This window comes from Vicia villosa, unplaced genomic scaffold, assembly GCF_029867415.1.
Source record: "Vicia villosa cultivar HV-30 ecotype Madison, WI unplaced genomic scaffold, Vvil1.0 ctg.000320F_1_1, whole genome shotgun sequence".
In the NCBI taxonomy this organism is placed as follows: Eukaryota; Viridiplantae; Streptophyta; class Magnoliopsida; order Fabales; family Fabaceae; genus Vicia; species Vicia villosa.
This window is the reverse complement of record NW_026705142.1, coordinates 193404-218984: the sequence shown is the minus strand read 5'-3', so window position 1 is coordinate 218984 and position 25581 is coordinate 193404. Positions and strand designations below refer to the sequence as shown.

Genomic DNA, 25581 nt, shown 5'->3' with positions numbered 1-25581 from the left:
ATGCAGTTCCTTATCTAGAAAAAAGTTAAGCATTAATTTCCTTCAATCCAAGATCATCATTGTAACTTGCATCATTAATCAAACTTTGTTTCATGTTAACTTCATAAGTAGCTTGAGTGACTTTTAGATGAATATTTCTCAAGGTATCTTTGTTCCATTTCTTAATAATAGGTTTAAGATATATCAACTTAGAAGATGAAAAATAACATAGGGAACCAACCATACCAATATTCCAATTATTGGAAATCAGTTGTTTGCATCTATCATCCAGAGTCCAAACCGTCGTAAATTTAAATGGCCTAGCCGAATCAAACCTACCTTTGTCAAATTGGAGTATAATAGGGTAACAATTTGAATGGTTCTTGACCAAAGTAGATAAATTGATTGTGTTTTGAATTCTCATTCAAATTATTAGTAGTCTCTACTATTATTTATTCTTTATTTAGATAGCTTATTTCTAAATTTTTCTTGTCATTAGCATCAACGTCATTCTCTGGATGAATGACCACAACAGGGTCATCCTTATCTATGACATTGTCAAGAGTATGATTTACTACTTTATTCAAATCTACAGTGTCATCATCCACTATGACATTTCCTATGACATTTACAGATCCATCATTCCCTAAGTCCTTCACACTATTATTAACTGGTATAGCTTATTTGAACTTTTAGGCGTGTATCTTGTAGATTCTTTAATCAAGGGCTTCTCAACAATTTTGTTTTTAAAATACCAACATTTATCAATACTATGAGCAACATAAACACAATCATCACAAAATATAGGCAAACTCTCGTATTCCAATTCAACAAAGAACACATAATCCTCTCGTTCCACCAAAATATGATTATAGAGAGTATCTGAAATGTTATGGTCTATCTGCACATACGCAAAATGCCTACAAGTTCTTTTTCTTGGTAGCTCATCAATGGACAAAGGAATACCAATACCATGAGAAATTTCAAATAAAGAAGTTGTTCCCAATACTCCGAGGAAAAACCATGCATCCTTAACCACACTTGAGCATATGTATTCCTCAAATTTTCATGTCTACAATTTGACGTCCACATATACAAACACATAAGTAAGGGCTTAAAATTTCATGTCCCCGCACTCCAAACTTTTTTGAGATCCTCCGTAGATTTGAATGGAAATTTAAAATAGCCATGTCCCTAAGGGGTTATATGATTGAACTCCATAAATTCATGAGTTTGTCATGTAATTCTAATGCCTTCAATGACACGTTACTTTTACTAGTGATCAATCTCTCATATAAATTACACCTGCATCATTTAAGTCCTTCTCTATAAGCCTCTTCAAGTATCTTGATCTAGAGACGGTTACCTTTGAGGCAAGTCTTGGCAAAATTATAATCTTGTATGTCACATGCAATTGGAGAGCTTATGCAAAGGATTTCTTTTATGCTTGGGATTGGGATGGAGACATTGGATTTATTTGAGGAATAAGAGCCAATCAAGGAAGGTCTACATCCCAATGGCCAACATCGGAGCATGCTGATTAATTTTCTTTCAAACCCTAGCAAAATAACCCAAAAACTTGGTTCTGTATGAACGCAATATCTCCCTCCTCAAACCTGGTTTCGACGATCTCAACCGTGAAAGTGTAGCACTATGTTTCACGAACCTTGTTTCCAAAAGTTAGCTTGATCCAATGGTTAACAACTCCGAAATCGATTCATTTCTAAAACATATTAAAGAAAAAGAGAATCCCTAACCCTAACTCTAATGTTTCCCCTTTTTTCTCTCAAATCCTATTTTTTCTTCAACTTAATATCTCCCTCCTCATACCTTCTTTCGATGATCTGAACAGTGAAAGTGTAGCACCATGTTTCACGAACCTCGTATCCAAAAATTAGCTCGATCCAATGGTTAACGAATCAAGATTTGCTTCATTTTTAAAATCTTAATAAAGAAAGCAGGAACCATTAATCCTAACTCTCACGTTACCTCTTTTTCTCTCTCAAATCCTATTTTTAACTTTAAGCATTAGATATTTTTAACGAAAATCACACCGTTTGATTTTGGAGGTCTATAAAATATAATGATAAACCATGAACATTTAATATTTTTGACATTTCTCCATCCTCTCCCTTCTTGATCTTCACTTTCAAATGTGTTGGTTAAGACGAGGAGAAAACAGGTTCAACCTTTAAAATGTATTTATTTGTTTTTATTTGTGTTGGATTTTAGTTGAATTTTTGTTTAAAATTTGATAGGTTTTAAATGAAAGTGAATGGAGATGAAGAAGAAGAAAGAGAAGAAAGAGATGAAAAACACACTAAACTAAAAGAATCCAAGAAAGTGCAAATCAACATCAAAATTTTTCCTATAAAAGAAGAACACCACACTATTTATAAAACAACACAAGAAGTGAGGTGCAATCATGGATGCTAAGCCAGCAACATCCCCAAAAGAATCACAAAGTTTGAGTAGTGAGAGAAAGTATGGGGGTTGGAGAACTTTCCCCTTCTTCATTGGCTCTCTTTCTCTTTTCTTCAGTGGCTCTCCCTCTTTTCTTTAATCTTTTAACACAACAATCACCTGACATTCATTTTGATATAGTCGCTTGCAAGTGCAGGAATAGTAGGCAATTTGATTGTTTATCTTATACAAGAATTTAATATAAAGAGCATGAGACTTAAATTTAGAACCAATTCTTCTTCATTTAATAACTTTGTTTTTTTAATGATATCTTAGATTAAAGAAAAAAATATCACAAATTTTGTGTCATTTTAAATGTTACTAAAACAAATCAAGAATGTCATACTCATTTTTTTTACCTAATTTTCACTTTTTAGATGCTAAATCGTGAGAGAATATGAGTTTTATGATCATTTTTAAAGTTTTGGATCCAAGAACATGTTAATATTATTCTTAAATACTAAAAGTTAAAATTTTTAAGAGATAAATAGACGAAATTTCCACGGTTCGATCCCCCGCAACTGCAATCGAGAGGAGGTTGAAACTACTTGATGTCAGAACTGACCCCCGAACCGAACTAAACCGATGGTGATAACAAAAAAAAATAGGCAAAATTTTTCAATGATAGGACACCATTGTCAGAGTCCAACCACGACATCAAAGACTTGATAATTTTTGCCCAGCAATCATTAGGGACAACTATTTTGGTCGACCAAAGGCCGAAAGTCAAGACCCAACCCGATGCAAGTTCAATCAAAACAACCTAACATATAAAAGACAGCACACGTGATATTCAATGTGCATTTTACTGATCCCCAAATTTATTACACTCATCTTGAATTTTGAACTAACTTGAGCATTAAAGTGTTAACTTTGCAAGTTCACCTCACGCCTCTGTATCGGAAGATCAGCGTCACCATTTCAGGATCCCTCGCCATTGATACATACCAATTTTAATTCCACGATGAAACATTGGCACCTTCAGTAGGAATTGACTCCTAATTCTCATAAATTTATCAACTAATGAACCGCTAATTTTATCAAACACTTGGTGTGGAGTTTATCCTTCTAGGGACATCTCTGCTTTTTCCCAGCTTTAATGAATTATCTTTCTCATCAAAAAAAAAAAAAAAATTTTATCAAACACTTCAATTAACTTATTAGCTATAAGTAATCAGGCATCAGCTATAAGTCATTAGCCATCAGTCATAAATTATAAACTATAAACTAATTTATCAACCAACTACTATTTTTATCAAATAGAGCCTTAATATCTCATATTTGTAATTTATTATTCATTATATCATATAGTGTCTCTGATACATTCGAAGGTATCCGATATATCAAATGAAACTTTTTAATTTTTTAACTAATTTTTTTATCTTTTTAATTTTATAATATTATAGTTTCCTTTAGTTTTTTAATAGTGTATTTGATTTGGAGATACTAAGATTTGCTATCTAACTTTTACACTGGAGTAAAAATGTAGTCTCAAAGTTTTCAATTTAAAATTTTAAAGAAATTGTTTATCAAAAACATTTTGAAGATATTACAAAACCATTCATTAAATTAGGTAGGACAATATGAACAGCTATATTGCATTTTCTAAAATTGATTTTCCAATTTAAAATAAAAAACACCAATTATTTCCATAAAAAATCTCATCCAGTCAATCCCACTTTGTTCATTTTTGTTTAAACAAATGATACATCCTTTCAACAAAAGTTAATGAATTCTCCACGTTTTCAACAACTTATAAGCATAACAATATCAAGGCAAAAAAAAAAACATTAAACTATAAGAATCCTAGAGAGTGCAAATCAACACCAAACTTTCCTATAAAAAACACCACACACACTGTTTCTAAAACAGCACAAGAGTGAGGTCAACAATGGATGATAATAAGCTAGCAACATCAACAAAAGAACCACAAAGTTTGAGTAGTGGAAGAAAGCATGGTGGTTGGAGAACTTTCCCCTTCTTCATTGGTCTCTCTCTCTTCTTTAATCTTGTAACACAACATTATTCACTCACTTTTACACATCAAAATGTTCATGATCATGTTAATTATATAAATTTGTTAAACTTTTTTTTATATAGGTATGGTGGCGGGGTTATCGCTTGCAAGTGCGGGGATTGTTGGAAATTTAATTGTTTATCTTATACAAGAATTCAATATAAAGAGCATCAATGCTGCCCAGATTGTTAACGTGGTTGTTGGAAGCTCCAACCTAGTTCCTCTAGTTGCTGCAATCGTTGCTGATTCTTTCTTCGGCTCTTTCTCTGTTGCCTTTGCTTCTTCTTGTGTTTCTTTGCTGGTAAACTATTACTACATCTATATCTAAATGTTAGGTTGCATTTTGTTTTATTTTATGTTCTACTTAGTCTATTTCTGTCACTGATACAATAAAATATAATATCTCTATTTCCTTTGTTTTATTTATTACTTTCATGCCTAAGAATTATATTTTAGCAATATATGAATATGAACTATGAAAGAAATATATTCATGTTTGTTACAAACTAATTTTTTATTTTTTTTTACAATTTTTTTTTATCTCAAAACAAACTAGTTAAAGAATTATACGTGGATATTTTATTTTATCTAGATTTTTGATATTTTTATACATAAAAATTAATTTTTTAATTCATTGGTAAATGATGTATTTGGTTTAAATATATAGATTAATAATTTAGAAAGAGATTTTTACCACAAGTTGAGAAGATTAAAAAATAATAAATACTACAATATAACAATACAATTATAGATATAATTTTCAATGTTTAATAGTTTATTTTTTTTATTTCGGAATCAATATTATGTTTTATGCTCTATTATATAAAAAAATATTTTTAAAATTTATAGAATAATTAATATATTTAATTTATAGATCAGATATTTAATTATTCAGTAAATTTTAAAAATATTTTTTATAATAAAAATTAGAAGGAATAGTTGTATTATAGGTGTTGTTTATATGCCTACAAATGTGTGTTAAAATAGGTTATCTCAAGATTAGGTTAAGAATACAATTTTATAAAATGACAAAATTTGAAATTAATTAGCTTTTAATCCACCAACCATTATTAATTTTTATATAACTTCAATTATGATGAAATAATTGTAATAGTAAATTAATCCTAAACCTAACCATCAATGATTTATCAAAAGTCTTTGTTTATCTCCTTTTTTCCATACATAACCACACATTATAAAAATAATAATCTTTCAATCATTTTCAATTTAATTATTTCCACGAGATGTTCTTCCAAATGTTTCCATCAATAGTTGATTGAAAAGACAGAAGATAAAACCAATGTAATTTCAAAACATAGTAAAATTGATTCTACTCAATGGAATCTATTGAGATTCTTTCTTAAATTTTTCATCTTTTATATTGCAGGGAACAGTTATTCTATTTTTGACAGCAACAATAAATTCACTAAAGCCTCATCCATGCAACGCTTCATCTTCCACATGCAAACCACCAACAGAAATCCAATACACAGTTCTATACATAAGCATAGTCCTAATATCAATCGGTTTCGGAGGCTCCCGTTTCACGTCAGCGTCACTAGGCGCAAACCAGTTCGATAAACCAGAACACCAAGGAATATTTTTCAACTGGTTTTTTTTCACGTTCTATGTCGCGTCTGGAGCTGCATTAACCGGAGTCATTTACATTGAGGATAATTTCGGTTGGGCGTTAGGATTCGGAGTTTGCGCTGTTGCTACTTTTCTCAGCGTGGTTGTATTTTTGTCGGGTTATGGATTTTATCGAAATGATAAGCCTAATGGAAGCGCTGTTTTGGATTTGGGACGTGTTTTTGTTGCTAGTTTAAGGAAGGGGAAGTGGAAGCACTCGTCTAGAATGGAAGATTACTATACTGGTGCAACTGGTTATGATGTTGTTGTTCAAATTCTGCCTCCAATAACGCCAGGAAAAAGATTAAGGTACTAAGAGCACTGTTTCATTTGTTTCATTTATGTTTCAACAAGAAACACGAAACAACAATGTCATAGATAGTGGCAGCTGTTTTTTGTTATGGTAGACCCTATTATTTGGAAAAGTCTAGGTGGTGGGAAATTATTATAATGATGGCTGCTTTAGAAATTGGTGGTGGGTAATTGTTTAGTGAATGTCAGAATTCTGTTAGGTGTTAAAGATAGAGAGTGTGGAGTGGGGAACTTTTAGTAATGGCCATAACTGTTCATAGTTGTAGTAGTTGAGATAAGCTAGTGGATCCAATTCATGTAAAACTCAGAGCCGTGGGTGTACAGTTGACAGGCGTGCAAGGCGGACTACCGCACATGATCCTAAATTTGACATGTTTAAACTGTGACTAAAAAGGACCTTTAAAATATTTGTCATGATTAAATCACAGGGTCTCTATTTGATTTGTCACACTTAAACCGTGATTAAGCAACACACGTGATTAACCTACATTGGACCTTCGAAAAATTAAGACGGTCCTAGTAAAAATACTTGAATTTTTCCCCTATTGTTTGATTATTTTGAATTATTTATATTTTAAAACGTTATAAGTTAGTCGAAAACGGTATACATCTTTAAAGTCTTCAAAGCAGAATCTTTCTCGGTCGAAATGGACACATTAGGCCTTAAACACACTAAGCTATTAGACATAAATGACTAAATGAGCCCAGAGCAATGAGAATATGTCTATAATAAGATCTACAAATGATATTTATAGACCTAGATACCAGATCCTAGATCCAACCTCAACAAATCTTAACATTGTTCTGATGTATATGCTAATGCAGGTTCTTCAATCGTGCAGCTCTGATAACTGATGCAGACCTAAACTCAGATAACACAATTAAGAGATCATCATGGAGGCTATGCACAGTTCAACAAGTCGAAGATTTCAAAAAAATAATTGGAATCTTACCACTATGGACTTCAAGTATATTCCTCGCGACTCCAATCGCAATACAAAGTAGCTTGACAGTACTTCAAGCTTTAGTCATGGATCGTTCTTTAGGATCACATTTCAAAATCCCGGCTGGTTCTGTTTCTGTTATAATCTTAGTATCAACAGCCATTTTCCTCACTTTTCTCGACAGGTTAATATTGCCAGGTTGGCATAAGGTTACTGGAAAATCGCCTACACCGCTCCAACGAATAGGAGTCGGACACGTGTTGAATGTTCTTGGCATGGTTGCTTCTGCTCTCGTTGAATCAAAGAGACTCAAATTAGGACATGAGCATGTTTCCATGTCAGTGTTATGGTTGTTTCCGCAGTTAGTGCTTGTTGGCATTGGAGAAGCTTTTCATTTTCCTGGACAAGTTACATTCTATTACCAACAGTTTCCACAATCACTTAGAACCACATCAACTGCAATGATTTCGATGCTTATAGGGATTGCTTTTTACCTGAGCACTGCTTTAATCGACCAAGTTCGTAGGAGTACGGAATGGTTACCTGATGATATAAATCATGGGAAGGTAGATAATGTGTACTGGATGTGTGTTCTGTTTGGGGGTATCAACTTTGTGTATTACTTGTTGTGCTCTATTTCTTACAAGTATGAAAATGTTTAGGAGAATGCGATGTTATTATGATAAATGTCATCACTGTTATGATTAGAATAAGTATCAATGTTAAGCTTAGATCGACAATAATATAAGAGTGTTATGAAATGAAGCGACTATACAAGAGTTACCTCAGAGGACAAACAAAGATTATTCACATTGAGAGGGATATTATTCGCATACATCAAATATACACTTGTTTTATTTATTTTTTGGCTCTATACATAGTATCTGAATTTGCCTAAAATTGACCAGGACTTCAAACTTCATTCGGAACAATCTAGACTTTATATTGCATACCAATCTATTCGCTAAAGATGTTTGTTAGCACATAGTATTTGATGGTTAAAAACAATGAGGCTAACAGCATTTTCTAAGGAATTAGTCGGTGAACAGAAACAAAAACTGTTTCTTTAAGCTTTAGCTAATGTTGCAATCCCTGGAATTTGCAGAAGAATCCTCTTCAGAAGATAGATCGCCCTCTAACAATCCTAAAAGATACTTTTCTTCATCTTCGTCGTCACTCACAATATCCGCGCTATTATGTGTTCTTTCAATGTACGCCAATGTCTGCCGCCTCTGCAGACGAAGAACGTGCATCATAACATCAGGAGTAAGAGTGACCCGTGACCGATATTCCCTTCCCTTTCTGTTTGCCTCAATTACCTGTTCGCATGAATTAACAATCAGAAAGTTGCAATCAATAAAGTAAACCAGATTTTACAAATATAAATATCAGGTTAAGCACTAAACATATGGACCAAAAAAATTCCCAATAGCAATAATCATAGTACCTCTTTCGCGTTTGAAGGAAGTGGAGGAGTATCACTCCCTATAGGCGCCCATATTTTCACATTTTTTTCTATGCCGCAAGTAGCTAGAAAGGGTATGTGAGGATGGGGCTCAAGTTGGTTTACGACATGTTGATCACCAACCATTAGTCTCACCAGCTTAGCATCTTTCTTCTTCCAGATGAATATATGGCCACAATCTGAGCCACTCAACACATACTCATCATTAGGGCCGAAAAAATTCACTCCTTTAACTGTCTGTGCATTTCTATGGCCCGAGTAAACTCGTGTCTCTTGAAGATTCTTTGGATCTTCATATGCAGCAGATGAAGGCAAAGAATCGAAGCCTGCATTCTTCTCAAACAGATAGATGAGCTCGTCGTTATAAGAGACAAGGAGTTCACTTGACTTTGAGTAGGCCAATCCTGTGATATGGACATTACTTGACCCGATTAGGTGACGAGGGCAAAACGTGTTAACAGGATGGTCTGAATCTTTTGCAGCATCCCACCGGCATTTTCTTATGTCATAAACACGTGCATATTCATCTGATCCACCTACCGCAAAGTAATATGGAATTCTAGAGTCAATCACAATGGAGTTCAACCCTATTTTTCTTGGAGGCTGTTTTTTGTTCCCTACGGTCGAGGAACAACAGAAAAGTTTTGTAGCTGAACTACTTCGCAAATCAAACTGCAAAAGAAACAAAACATATAACATTTGGGGGGGCGTAAAGGGGAGCTTTCAACATGCAACTTGCGGTAATACTTGACTAACATGTTGAATAAATCCATCTTCACCACAACTATAAAATATGTGGGGACTTCCTGGCTCCACGGCAAGCTTGTATACAGAACCATCGTGCTTCCCCAACATTGTAGTGATAACTCTACCATCCTCCTGGAGAAGGCCAAGCCTTACCTGGAAAGGAAAGATTAGTTTCCAATGCTTAAGCAGATACCTCAAATTATTAGTCTTTATGTTGTGCTTAACTCAGGCCATTCAACATGTCATTTCTTTCTTACATTGTTTGAATAATGAGCAAAATGCACCATATCATGATAAAAATTAATCAACAGTATTCTATGCACAGTATTTGACAGCATTTTGCAACTTCTAGCATTGTTGGCTACTTTGAAAGAAATGAAGTTGTGTTCACCACAACAGATACAAGGTGAAGCTTGATAACAAATTCTTCTTCCACCAGATATATTTAAACCAAAACATAAAAAATAAAAATCAGTAATCTGATTTTCTTTCTAGTTCTATAGATCGGAAAAACGTCAAGTAAAAGAGCATCATATCAGACTATTAAAATCAACCGGATCAATGACTTATTTTTAAGAGTTTTGTTCTGAGCCGTTCGCAAGGCCCAAGAGTAAACTCCAAGAAGAAATGCACACAAAGCAGGTAGGCCTTCGCGTTGACCAGAAGCAGACAATCCTGCCCTCCAATGCATCAAGCATTGTCCAATTCAATTAAACGGCTGTCCGTGTAGCATGCCACATCACACGCGAACAATCTCAACCGCTCTTCAAATTCATTCTCACTCTCACATTACTTCTCATTTTTTCACTGACTTGGACATTAAAGTGTTAACTTTACAGGTCAGCCTCACTCTGTCGCATCAGAAGTACTGTTCCACCACAGTGAAACACAACTCCACCACCTCATTTTCTATTTCTATGTTCTCAACCGAACAAGTAAGTTTAATATGGGTACATCGTCAATGTAAAACTTTTTACTCTTCAAGCAAACACAATCAATCGTCTGCGCGTCTTTAAAATAATCTCAACTAAAATCAAACACTTTAAATGATCCAATGATACAATGTAAAAGATCTTTAACATAACAATGCATGTGATTAAGTATACGATTAACGCAATTCCAAAACATTCTATTCATACACGAAAAGACAATTCACCTGACCATCACCCGCCGAGGTCACAATCCGACTATCATCACTAAACGGCATAATCTTAGTCTGAAAAACATTCTCTTCATGACCAGAATGATAATCAAACAGTTTACTTTTGGATTCCCAATTCCAAAATACAACCTGTCTATCATCAGAACCAGAAACAATAACATCACCAGTGGAGTTAAACTCCACTGCATTAACACATCCTTCATGACCCTCTAGTTTTGCATACAAATTCAAGTTCTGTACAAGAACCTGCAATCATAAATTAATAAATAATAAATAAAAAACCTAATCAGTTTCTATATATTCATCATAATAAGAAGTCTTTGAAAAGAAAAACATGTTAAGAGAGAGGATTGGGAAAACCTGAGAAGCGTAAAAGTGATGAGTGAAAGAGGAGGGATGAAAGAAGCCTAACTCTCTGTTGATAATGTTGTTTGAAAAGCAATGTTTATGGAGATTTTTCATTTTTCTTTCGATGAATTTTCAGAGTCTACGTTAAGGTGGAAACTTGGTTCTGGAATAAACGAGTTATAATATAACTGAAGAGTGGAAGATTCTACGCTACCTTTGTCTTTGGTATTTTTGGACGCATTTTGTTCCTAACGGGTATGGCCTTTATAATGTTTATTTTCTAATAATGATGAAAACCCTCTGAATTAAGTTGTGTGACTGAAATGATTAGGGTTTGAGAGGATTTGTGTGACGCAAATGAATTGTTTAAGTAGAAGGAAAATTTTTATGGAACGTAGTAAAATATGTGATGTCGTAAGAGATAGAATACAAAAATAAAAATAAAGTAAGTGTAGCAAAAATAAAAATGTTCTTTTGGATGTGTGGTAGGGTAACATGTATAATAGGGAATAGGATGGAAAATAGACTTGGGTGATTTTGAAATGTAGAGAGAAGATATAAAAAAAAAAAATGGTAAGATTGAGAGAATTCAAACAAAGAGGAGGCCAGATTAAGATAATTCAAATAATTAGAGAAAGAGAAAGACCTAAAAAAAATTATAACATAATTTATTAAAAAAGATCTCGAGATTAACAATTTAGATAAAAACATATAGAACATTATGACAAACATATAGAACATTATGACGAAACTTAATTGATGTAGCCGACTCCACTTAAAGAGATAAAGGTTGATTGTTGTTTGTTATTTATTTTTTAACTTTGCACCAATTGGTAGATCATTATCCAATTTTTTTATAAAAAAAAAAAAACATTAATTTAGAGATATATAACTTAAAATAATCTTGTATCCATTTTATTATTACAGTAAAAATAGATGATATATTATTAGAATGTATTATAGTTATTATTAGAACTACTATAAAACTCGTGCGTTCGCACGGATTCTGGTATGGGACGCGCATTTGTTTCAGATGTATATTTTTAATAGAAAAATGTCTAGTATCTGTAAAAAAAAATTATTAAATGTATAGAAAAATATCTAGTACCCGTGAAAAATGATGATTGAATATATAGAAAAATGTCTGGTATCCGTGAAAAAATAACAATTGAATGTAAAGAAAAATGTCTGGTACCCGTGAAAAAAATGATAATTGAATGTATAGAACAATGTCTGGTACCCGTGAAAAAGTAATAATTGAATGTATAGAAAAATGTCTGGTACCCATAGAAAAATAATAATTGAATGTATAGAAAAATGTATGGTACATGTAACAAAATAATAATTATATATATAGAGAGAAATGTCTGATACCCGTAAAAAAATAATGATTTTTTTTATCAATAAAAATTTATTATAATTCAAAAAACAGTTGAATACAAGGGTGATCACAAGGATCCAACCAAACAAACAACAAACTACATCAAGATCCTAGCTATATGCTTTCTATATTTTCTATACTTCCATCCTCTATGAACTATAGCATCCTTTATATTATTCACAACTTTATCTCTACTATAAATTTTGCCGATACAAGCATCGTTTCGAAAAATCCAACAATGATAGAGAGTTTCAGCAGCTGCCAACTTCAACAAACCCACTTTAATCCCTTTCCTTTGCAACACCTGGTAAGCCAAGTAAGTTCCTGCTGCCACATAAGAGGAGGATGATCAATGTTGATCCCATCCAAAATATCAGCCCAGATTTGCTTCAGCAAACTACAGGTATAGAATAGATGGTCAATTATTTCGATGTCCCTGCAGAAACAACAAGCTGTATCAGCAATAAAACCAAACTTTTCAAGTCTATCTTTTGTTGCCAAGCGCCTATGGCAGGCCATCCAGAGGCATACCAAAGCCCTAGGTCAGGCCATCCACATTGTTATTTCCTTCCATAAGAGCTTTGTACATTTTTCCCATTTTGAAATTGCCAGCCAGCATAGCATACTGCCAGTAGCTTAGAGTATCGGGCACAACCTCCCTAGTTTTCATGATGCCCTTGACAATCCATGATTTGTTCTGGCTAATCCCCATGTTTATGATATTCTGGCCCTTTATAAAATAAGTATAAATCCACATAACCCACAAGCTGTCAGTCTTCTTGCACAGATCCCACATAAGCTTAAGCATTGTGATTTTGTTCCAGCAATCAAGATCAAGGATGTTCAAGCCACCTTTCCTGTTAGGCTTGCACACATCCTTCCAAGCAATAGGACTCTTCCTACTAGGAGAATACCCACCTATCCAAACAAATGTTCTACAAGTAGTATTAATCCTCTTGATAACATTTTTGGGGATAGGGAAGCATTAGAGCCAGTAATTGGCAATAGCAAAACTAACTGCCTTCACTAACTGGACCCTTCCAGGTATGTTAAGCATCTTGGAGCTCCAGTGGTGAATTCTATTGAGGATTTTATCAATGAGAGGGAGGTAGTGGTTGATAGATAGCTTCTTGCTAGATAGAGGGACTCCAAGGTACTTGCAAAGAATATGATAACTCTCTCTTTCAAAAGTCTTGTGAACTAAATGGAATTCCCTTTATATTTTCTTGTCCTCACACCTTCTCTCAAATTGGAAAAGCCGAAAGAAAAAATTGTACAATCAATAACATCATCCAAACCCTCCTTGCTCATGCGTCTATTCCACCAATTTTTTGGCACCATACCTTTCAAATGGCTACTTACCTACACAACATACTTCCAAATAAGTAATTCGCTCTCCAATCACCCATAAAAATTCTCTACCAAAAAAGACTCGGCTTATTCACACCTCCGAGTATTCAGATGCCTTTGTTATCCTTTAATTCCTTCCATCGCGAGGAATAAACTTCAGCCTCAGTTTACACCTTGTTTCTTTTTAGGATATCCGTCTAATCATAGAGGTTATAAGTGTTACGAATTATTAAGTTGTAAAATCATTATCTCTCAGCATGTTATTTTTGAGGAAAATATGTTTCCCTTTTCCATCATGAATTCCCCTACAACGACTAACTATATAACTTCTTACATGGCGACATAATCCCACTTATGACCTCACAAATGTGCACCACACCTCGACCAACCTCCTCTCCCAACATAGCAGTCACTCAACCACCATCACTAGTAGCCCAACATACTCCTCCCTCTCAAACCACAAACCAAACAACCTCCCCCCTGAATAACCCACTCGGATCAAAAACCTACACGTACGGCTCAAACACCTTCTCCCTCCCAAACAACGACCTTATCTACACAAACAACAACGACCACTTCCTGTCCACCTATTCAACCACCCATTTCCCCTTATGCACCTCATTCATCTCAAATGACAATCCAAACACAACATGGAATTGTCAAATCCCGTAAACTTTTCAACCACATACATCCACCCACCAATTTAATACTTTGGTATATGAAAATTAAGCTTTACCTAGAAAATGAATCAATATCAAATTCAAAGTTTACACCCAAGAAATCATTTTGTTAGGTAAATTTCTTTTCACTCTTAAAATACTCCCAACATTTTGTTCCTAAATTACTTATTTGGAAACATATGATTTTCCAATATCAGGTTCCTCATCATCTTCTGGTTCTTCAATCAATAATTTGGCAACATGTGATTTATTAAAGTTGTTTGTAGTTTGTTTGGAGCCATATATTGTTTAAATTACTCTATTATTGATTGTATAAATATGTGAAGACAATTTAATTCTTTGATATAACTTTTAAGGAAGAGATCGAAACACTTTTAACATGGTATCGTAGTTGGATTAAAGGATTGAAGTGTGACTCTAGGAGGGATGATAGGCACGGGCCGATCCACCCTTAGGCACACTATAGCTATAGCCACACCAATTTTTTATTATTCATATATATATATATATATATATATATATATATATATATATATATATATATATATATATATATATATATATATATATATATATATATATATAATTTCTCTTTTTTCTCTTTTTCTAATATTTTAAAAATCGTGTTAATCATCAAATCGAAGAATGTGGATCATTGATTTATTGGTTGAATTACTCGGTCACTAGATTACTAGTTGTAACACATGACTAAATCCGATCATCAAATCGAAAAGGACAGGTCACTGGTTTACTAGTCGAACCGTTTGACTAAATTAGAATAAATAGTATAATTCACTTGAATATACCGTATAACTCAATTGAATAAATCAGTTTTTATAACAAAATTATATAGTTATTAAATCGATCGAACTAGATGACTCAATCTCTAAAAAAGTCAAGACACCTACCGAATTTCAAAATATCATAAATTTACCAATTCCTTCTTTAAATTCAAATTCTAAACATAATCATTACACGCAACAAAATAGTTCAAAATACAAATTAAAATAAATTTTGATCAAGGTCATATGGCAAAAAAAACTGAATAACAAAATAAGTGTAGTGTTTAGTAAATTTAATTTTAAAGAGGGAAAGTTGTTCCAAATAAGTTTTGAGCAATCTCTACTTATATTTTAATTTTATTTTAAAAAAAATCATCAAAATGGTGTCGTTTTATCTGAGGAAAAAAATAAGCATTTATTTCATCCGTTTTCAAAAATCGTCGGTTTATCGATTTTTAATGATATTGGTTGGTTCTGGCTAGTTCTCGTTGGTTTAATATCTTATCTGACTCAACAATCAAATTAGACTGATGACCCTTCTGATTCTCGGTTCGATTGATTGCGCAGTCTAATTTTTGAAACACTGTCACTACCTCTCAAGTTTCTCTATTACTTTTATATTTGTTAACCTCGCATATGTGATAGACGACTTTCATTATAAATGTATTGTTTTAAATAATATTATTTTTTATTTTTAATATAATTTAATTCATAATTTTTTCATATTTAGTCACACCAATATACAATATCTAAATCCGTCCTAAATAATAGGTATAAAAGTTGTTTGAAGTCAATCTTTATTTAAGAAAATTTCTTTATCAACCCCCATGTCTTCTTGGTCACCTCTGGTGAAAAACCCAAACTACCCCTAACTTCGGAAATGCATTTCCGAAATGCAAGAAAAAGGTGTTTTCGGAGATGCATCTCCGAAAGCGCCTTTTTTTTGAAAAAATTGTCTTATTTCGGAGGTTCATTTCCGAAAATAGCATTTCGGAAATTCACTTCCGAAATACTGCGCGTTCTGCAGATTTATCAAAACACTCCCCCTCCCCCATTCATTTACCCTAACTCATATAAAAAACAAGCAGAGGCGAAAATTTGTGCAAACACACTTCCAAGGCTGCATCAAGGCTCCAATCACATTGCTATACAACATTCAAAAGCCCTCAAATCACTCAATTTGTAAGTTTTGAATTTGTTACATTCATTATTCAAATGCATGTTATTTAGGGTTTCAATTGCATAAATGATATATGGGTAGGTTGTTAGTAGTATTTAGGTTGTTTAGAAGCATTTTGAATTGGTTTTATGTCTGGTTTTGGGGTCTGCCATGGGAGTTGCAGAAAACTCCATCGCAGGGGTGTTTCGAAAGTTCATTTCCAAAACACCTCCATCCCAGTTTTCGGAAATGAACTTCCGAACTGTATCAGAAGTGCATTTTTTTGTTTTTTCATTTGTCTCGCATATTAATCGATTTCGATTGTTTACAGGAACATGTCAGGCAACCAACCAGCACGCATCAGACAGGGGAGAGAGTCTCAGACTGCGTCGGCTAGACGCGAGCGGGCGGCGACGCAGCTGGCGTCGACCCAGGGACGGGGGCAGGGCCGGGGACGCCGTGTGCGAGTTCCCGTGGACGTGGGAGAGGGTACATCTGGTTCAGGATCTAGGAGTCGGCTGGCTCGGGCATCTTCTTCCCGCCAGCGAGAGGAGGAGGAGGAGGAGGAGGTGGCGGCAGTGACTTACCACGAGCCGGAGGGGGTACCGGATGTTGACCCTCAAGCCGGAGAGGATGATGAGCAGGAGGACGGCTATCCGGGAGGGCCCTTTGACACCTCCGTGCTGATTAGCTACCACGATCACGTCGCTCGGCGTATCTGGGAGGGAGAGGTATTTTTTATAATTTAACCGTTTAATTGTCACCATTTTTTATAATTTAACCGTTTATTTGTCGCTTATTTGATATATGTTGCTTATTTGTTTTTTTTTTAACAGGAGCGAGAGCCGTTGAAAATGGTTAACCACGCCCGGAAGATTTTCAGTCTGTTTAAACCAGCAGCTGAGTGGTTTAACGACCATGTGCGAGGTTCAGTGCTTAGCGGGCTCTACATGACGGGGTACACCACCATCAACACCGGCATGCAGGGGGCATTTGTGGAGCGCTGGCACAAGGAGACGTCCTCTTTTTACTTGCCGGTTGGGGAGATGACGATCACCTTGCATGACGTGCAGTGTCTTCTCCACTTGCCGATTAGGGGGCCGCTACTCACCCACTCCAAGATCCAGAGGGTCGAGGCCATTGAGTGGATGACGCTCTATTTGGGCATGGAGCACGAGGTTGCTCACTTTGAGTGTGCCACGACATCTGGGCCTCATGTCCGGTTCACCACACTGAGCACTTATTTTGAGCACCACCTGGACGCGGCTGCCGAGGCTGAGGGTGAGGGTGACGAGCTATTCACAGAGTATCACCGCGGCTGCGCTCTCCGGTGCTGGTACATGCATGTGGTAGGCGCTGCATGCTTTGTGGACAAGATTGCCAGGTACGTCGACGTGACCTACCTCCGCTACTTCATGGACCTGGATACCGTTCACCAGTGGAACTGGGGGGCAGCTACTCTGGCATACCTCTACCAGAAGCTGAATGAGGCCTCCAACTGGAGGACGAGGCAGTTGGTCGGATCCTGCACACTACTTACGGTACGTTTTATTTTAATACATTATCGTATTTATTTATTTATTTATGTTTCGTATTTATTTTTAATACATTATCGTGTTTCTGTTTCAGAGCTGGATCATCTCCTACTTCTCCCGCATCCACGGCTTTCACATCGATCCTGCATACGTGGACGCCATGCCCAGGGCCGCCAGATACGCTCTCCAGAGGGGGAACGATGCGGTGGGACCATACCGTTTGTACTTGGACCGCACGATGCACGACGACGTCACCTGGAGGCCGTTCAGCGACTACGCTCAGATTGTCCCCTTTGACGGCATTGCTCTATATTCAAGCTGGCTGGCATGCGGGACCGGCATCATGGTCCGGTATCTCCCTGAGCGGTGCATGCGTCAGTTCGGATTCGTGCAGCGGATACCCAGGTCACCCTTTGAGGCTGCTCCCGACACAGTGACCCGAGTGCAGCTCACTGCCATATGGGCGGACTGACAGCATCATGTGGTACCGCAGGAGTACCGTCTCACTCGGGTCACACAGGACTGGCACAGTGAGGAGGGGTACGTCACATGGTTCTACCGGGTGTCCCATCCTCTGCTGAGACCCGACGTTCCCGGCGCTCCTAGGCCAGCACACGAGGAGATCCTGGAGAACCAGCAGGCCGAGGATGACCACGCCATTGATCTCATGCCGATCTGCCAACGGATAGAGATGCTTGGGCGGGACGCGTTGGATCGAGGTATCGTTGATCAGGGCGGTCCAGAGGCAGTCGCTGTGATGGAGATGATCGTCACTGATGCGGGTCGTGCGGCGGGGTACAGGCGGCAGAGGAGGGCCCAGGGTGAGAGGGTTAGGCACACCTAGTAGTTGTCGGGTTTATTTATTTTTTGATTACGGATTGTATCTTTCGCACAGTGTTATTATTATTTTCGGTTTGTATATATTATTTGGATTGGATTTATCATATTAGTATTTTCAGTTTATCTGTTGCTTATTTTATTTGGCGTTTGCGTTTAATTAAAATGCGAGACTGTTAAGAAAAAACATAAAAAAAACACAGTTTCTGCATAATTTGGAAGTTCATTTCCGAATTCACCCCCCATGAGGTGTTTTCGGAAGTTCATCTCCGAAGACACCCCCCATGAGGTGTTTTCGGAGATGCACTTCCGAATTGTGGAAATTTTTTTTAAAAAAAAGCGCTTCGGAAGTTCATTTCCGAAGCAGGGGTATTTTGGGATTTTCGCTGGGGGTGACCCCATAGGGAGGTGGCTAAAGAAATTTTCTTATTTAATTTATGAACTATAAATATATAAATGTGTGAGGACAAATTCATCATCTGAACTACTTTTTGAAAATGATATTCAAACACATTTCGTTTCATCCTAACTAAAATAATGTCACAAATTAGAAACAATTTTTGAAGAAAAAAAACATAAAACAACTATCTCATGGTACTTTTAAAATTTGGATTTTCATCATGTCAGAAGAATCCTTCCCGAATATTTATATTATGTTGTTTTAAAGTGGATAAAAAAAAACATTAAGAATAGACTTTGGGTATTCAACTTTTTTCATGATGATTGAATTCGAATTTATTCTTCTGGTAAAGTTAAAGAGATATGAATCACGACATTATTGGGTATTCAACTTTTTTCATATACATTTATTTTTTAATTTTGTTTCTAAAACATTTTTTAATATTCGTTTATAAAATATTCTAACTTGAAAAGGTTATTATGGTGCATAATTTTTTTATGATGCTTTTTGAGAAGAAGATATTGAAGAAATTGGTCCATATTTTAATATAGAATTTAATTGAAATGCTATATTTTGCAAGAGTTAATCACAAAATTGATTTGTTTGAAATATTTAATTTTTAATTTAATTTTCTTTAAAGTAACATATTTTAACAGTTATGATGTACCAGTACGTAACAATTAAACTTTTTTATAAATATTTAAATTTTTTAAAATTTTCATAAAATACCATAATATATGATCGTAAAATAATTCAATTATATTTAATTCATAGAAGTATTTTACTGCTTATTTAACTTCTAAAGAAATACAAATTCTCATCTCTCATTCCTTCCAAAATTCTCCTCCCAAACAAATCTTTCAGAATTCTTTTTTCTTTTATATGAAATGATATTCTTCTTTTTAATAAAGTAGTTTAATTATCGATTTTCACTTTCAAAAGTGAATAAGTAAAATATTTGAATTAGTGGTCTTTTAATCCATTGTTATTTGTATAGTTATTGAATGACAATTAGGATCAATTCAATCAATCGAGATACCTCGTTCTAATTTAAAAAATACTACTTAATGTTAATATGTATTTGATTTAATTATATTAATTAAAAATAGATTTACTTATAATTATTTCACTTTGTAATCAAACACTATTTTTTATATATTAAATTTTTATCATAAAACTTTTTTAATTATTAAATTTTTATCATAACATCATTTTTATTATTAATACTGTTGTGAATTCAATACCAAGAACAAAGTATAATGCAAGAGAAGAATAAAGAACAAGGAAGAAGAAGAACACAAGAATTGGTTATAACTGTTATTCTTTTACTTTCTCTTAAAACAAGATTACAAGTTTACAAGAATAACAAATAAGAGCATAAATATAGGGGGTGGTATTTGCAACATGTACCACTTGTGTCATAATAGTATGGATAATTGAATGCAAATAGTGTAGTATTACATAACCACCATATCCAAATAATGCTACGGTGCTTTTCAATTTTTTAGTGTATATTGTGTGATTAGTGGGACCCATTTTAAACTTTTAGATGGGTAGTATGGATATTTACAAATTTTAATTAGGTGGTTTAAATAATTGAGAAATGTGAAATAATATATTATATTAAGTGGGGTCCATTTATACCACCAAATTGGGTGGTATGGATGTGGATGCTCTAACCTCTCTCACCCTAAATTAGGATTTGTAGTTTAGCAATGATGAGAGACTGGTATGCTATTTATAATAAAACCTAACATACTAACTAATGGGTTTTTTTCACCAGGCCCATTACACAAGCCAACTTAATAAACAAGCTAACTTAACAAATTAGGATTTAAACACTAAAACCTAATTTAACATGCTAACAACCCTGGCATCTTCGACACCAGCATGTGAACAACCTTCGACTTCATGCTTAATCCTGTCGAACCAAGAAGCTACCTTTCGACCATACTAGAGTTCGATCCAATATCTCACAAATCTCCACCTTGGATCTAACTCTACAACATCAAGGGAACAAACTAGCTATCTTCATGCAGCTTTATCGACTGCATATAGTGGAAAAACTTGCAACTCGGCAATGTCTTTGTGATCATATCAGCAACATTGTCTTCAGTTGAAACCTTCAGCACTTGGACTTCTCCACGCTCGATTACTCCTCTGACGAAATGCAGCCTCACATCAATGTGCTTAGTTCGCTCATGATAGGCTGAATTCTTCGACAGGTGTATTGCACTTTGACTATCACATTTAACAGTGATACCTCGACCTTGAAGTTTTAGCTCCTTCGCAAACATATCCAAAAATAGATTTTCTAGAATCCATACAACCTGCATAATCAGAGTCGACATATCCTTCTATTACTGCTTTACTATCTTCATCCAAGGCTCCACCATAAATTAAGACTCTATTCAGAGACTCATTTATGTACCTTAAAATCCACTTCAATGCTTGCCAGTGGGCCTTTCCAGGGTTCGCCATGTACCTGCTTACAAGACTTACTGCATATGCTATGTCGGATCTAGTACAGACCATAACATACATCAAAGAACCAACTATATTAGCATATGGGATGCTATTCATATAGGCTCTTTCGACATCAGTACTGGGACACTGATCAATACTCAGGTTGAATTGAGGGTTTGTTGGAGTCACAACTGGCTTCAAATTCGACATACTAAACTTTACGAGAATCTTCCGTAGATATGCCTCTTGAGATAAGCATAACTTCGACTTCTTTCTATCTCTTCGAATGTCAATTCCAAGAATCCTGGAAGCAGCTCCTAGATCCTTCATATCGAACTCCTTATTGAGTTCAGCCTTCACCCTCGTCACATCTTCAACATTGTTGCTTGCTATGAGAATATCATCCACATAAAGCAACAAAATAACAAATGAATTACCAGGTCGAAATCTGAAGTAAACGCAGTGGTCGAACTGACTTCTAATGAAACTTATGCGTGCCATGAACTTGTCGAATCTCCTATTCCACTGTCGAGGAGATTGTTCCAGCCCATACAAAGATCTCTTTAACTTGCACACACAATCTTCATTCCCCTTTTTGACATACCCTTCGGGTTGCCTCATCAGGATCGTTTCATCTAGATCACCATACAAGAACACAATCTTCATATCCATCTGTTCGAGTTCAAGATCGAACTGTGCCACCATGGCAAGTAACATTCGAATGGACTTATGCTTCACAATAGGAGAAAACACATCATTGAATTCGACACCTTCTTTCTGAGTGAAACCCCTTGCAACTAACCTTGCCTTGTATCTTTTCGACGTCACTCCTTCAATTCCTTCCTTAACTTTGAAAATCCATTTACAACTGGCTAACCTTGCCCCAGTAGGTTTGTTGATCAGTTACCAAGTATGATTATTATGAAGAGATTTCATCTCATCATCCATGGCCTTCAGCCATTCAGTCTTATTTCGACTCCTCATAACTTCCTTGTAGTCTCTAGGTTCTTCGTCTAGAACCTCACTTGCAGAGATTAAGGCATAAGCTATAAGATATGTATACCCAAGTCTCTGAGGTGCCTTGATGACTCTTCTCGGCCTATCTCTCGACAATAGGTAGTCATCGTCAGTTTCCTCAACTTCCTCAGCATCTTCTACTTCTTTTCGACTTCATCAGGGATATGCAAGTCAGCATCAACATGCTCCACCTCAACAGGAATCTCTACCTGTTCCAGCTCTTCGTCAGATGTTTCTGTACTTCGACCAACATCATCAATTTTCTTAAAATCCATTTCAGCTTCATTGAAAACTACATCTCGACTGGTGAAACACCTTCTGTAACCTGGCTCTAGGCACCATAGCCTATAAGCTTTGACTCCTTCAGGGTATCCCATGAACATGCATTTCAGAGCTCTAGGTTCGACCTTGTCTTGCCTAATGTGAGCATAGGCTACGCAGCCAAATACTCTCAATTTGTCGAGATCTGGTGGATGTCCCGACCAAACTTCTTCAGGTGTCTTCATATCTAACGCTGTCGAAGGACATCTGTTTATCAGATATGTTGCTGTCGAAACAGCCTCAACCCATAACACCTTCTTTAGTCCAGCACTAGTCAACATGCATCTGACTCTCTCCAAAATAGTTCGATTAAACCTTTCAGCCAGACCATTTTGTTGTGGAGTACCTGCAGTAGTTCTGTGCCTTGCAATACCAGAGGCAGCACAAAAACTGTCGAATGCCTCATTGCAAAATTCAAGGCCATTGTCGGTTCTCAACCTCTTGACCTTTCTGCCAGTCTAACTTCAACCAGAGTCTTGCAACTTTTGAAATTCTAAAAAGTTTCATCCTTAGCCTTCTGGATGAATACCCATAATTTTCTGGAATAATCATATACTATGGATAAAAAATACCTTTCTCCTGAATGTGATGGACACCTTGCAGGCCCCCAAAGATCAGCATGGATGTAATCAAGGGATCCATGTGTTCTTTGTTTGCCTTTGTTGAACTTCACTCTACAAGATTTTCCAAGTACACAGGGTTCACAAAACTTCAACTTTTCGACTTTGTCTCCACCAAGCAGTTTTTGTTTCCCTAATTCGAACAGATCCCTTTCACTGACATGGCTCAATCTCATGTGCCAGATTTCTGTCTTCGACAAAGGTTTCGTGGATGCAACATTTGTCGAACCACTTACAACTTCAGCCTCAAGGGTATACAAGCCTTGTTTCTTCACGCCTCTCAAGACTTCCTTCGAACCCTTCATGACTCTTAGGATACTTTTCTCTCCTTGGAAAATATATCATTTCTTGTCGAATTCACCAAGAGAAAGTAGATTTCTCTTCAAATCAGGAACATACCTGACTTCAGTCAACAACCTTATTGACTCATCATGGAGTTTGAACCTCACAGATCCAACACCTGCAATCTTGCAAGCCTTGTTGTTTCCCAACAATACTGATCCACAATCTTGATCACATAATTCCTCGAACAAGTCTTTGTTTGGAGTCATGTGCCAAGTGCAACCTGAATCTATAATCCACTCTCTTCTCGAGTCACTGCTTGAAACCACAAGAACATCAGATGATTCGAAATCATCTTGAACAATGGCAGCATTGCCATTATCCTTACCTCCATGATCTTTCAGGCGTTCAGGGCACACCTTTCTTATGTGACCCTCCTTCTTACAATGATATCATCGAATGCCAGATGCTTCGCCATTGCAAGACTTCGACTGGCTTTTGCCCTTTTTCTTGTCAAACTTACCATCCTTTCGTAAGAGTTTTCCTTTAACGGCCAAACCTTCGCCAACAGTCGAAGGTTTATGCTCCTTTCGTTCGTTCAGGTCCTTTGAATATAGGGCTGATTGAACTTCATCAAAGGTCGGGGACTCCCTTCCATACATGAGAGTTTCTTTGAAGTGAGCATGTGATTGAGGCAAAGCGCACAATAGTAACAGCACTTGATCTTCATCATCGATCTTTACATCAATATTTTCAAGATCAAGAATCAGCTTGTTGAACATATCCAAGTGCTCAACCAACACTTTGTCTTCAACCATCTTGAATGAATACAAAGCCTACTTCAGGTAGAGTCGATTTACCAGCGATTTGGTCATATACAAACTTTCAAATTTCGCCTATAACCCTGATGTCGTCGTCTCCTTTGATACCTGTTTGAGAACCTTATCACCAAGGCTCAACAAAATTGCGCTGTGTGCCTTCTCGATCATAGTCGTCTTCTACGCTGTCGTTAATGCAGCATTCATGGCTGCCTCTCCCTTCAACGCTTCCAAACAACCCTGCTAAACTAGTAGGGCTTTCATCTTCAAGCGCCACAGACCAAAATCATTCACTTCGGTGAACTTTTCAATCTCATACTTTGTTGACGGCATCTTCTCCACGCTCACCGCACCAATTTGTTGTGAATTCAATACCAAGAAAAAAGTATAATGCAAGGGAAGAATAAAGAACAAGGAAGAAGAAGAACACAAGAATTGATTATAACTGCTATTCTTTTACTTTCTCTTAAAACAAGATTACAAGTTTACAAGAATAACAAATAACCTCTCTCACCCTAAATTAGGATTTGCAGCTTAGCAATGATGAGAGACTAGTATGTTATTTATAATAAAACCTAACATACTAACTAATGGGCTTTTTCCACAAGGCCCATTACACAAGCCAACTTAATAAACAAGCTGACTTAACAAATTAGGGTTTAAACACTAAAACCTAATTTAACATGCTAACAACCCTAGCATCTTCGACACCAGCATGTGAACAACCTTCGACTTCATGCTTAATCCTGTCGAACTAAAAAGCTACCCTTCGACCATACTAGAGTTCGATCCAATATCTCACAAATATTAATGGAAAATGGAGACCTTTCAAAATTTAGGACTCTTTGCTAAATAACTTATTAAGTC

The 25581-nt window shown here is 35.9% G+C and overlaps 2 protein-coding genes across 2 annotated transcripts; one reads left to right on the top strand and one right to left on the bottom strand.

Annotated features, from left to right (window-relative positions):
- Window positions 1-4197: 4197 nt before the first annotated feature.
- On the top strand, window positions 4198-8075 carry LOC131626750 (protein NRT1/ PTR FAMILY 2.6-like). Its single transcript, XM_058897585.1, has 4 exons — window positions 4198-4430; window positions 4543-4760; window positions 5847-6397; window positions 7226-8075. Exons 1-4 carry the CDS (start codon window positions 4334-4336, stop codon window positions 8004-8006), a joined length of 1647 nt encoding a protein of 548 aa, XP_058753568.1. The 5' UTR covers window positions 4198-4333; the 3' UTR covers window positions 8007-8075.
- Window positions 8076-8124: 49 nt separating this feature from the next.
- Window positions 8125-11439, bottom strand: LOC131626751 (uncharacterized). Its single transcript, XM_058897586.1, has 5 exons — window positions 11079-11439; window positions 10713-10964; window positions 9566-9709; window positions 8792-9481; window positions 8125-8663 (listed from the first exon to the last, which is right to left on the bottom strand). The coding sequence occupies exons 1-5, from the start codon at window positions 11178-11180 to the stop codon at window positions 8418-8420; spliced, it is 1434 nt and encodes a 477-aa protein (XP_058753569.1). The 5' UTR covers window positions 11181-11439; the 3' UTR covers window positions 8125-8417.
- Between the last annotated feature and the right edge of the window lie 14142 nt (window positions 11440-25581).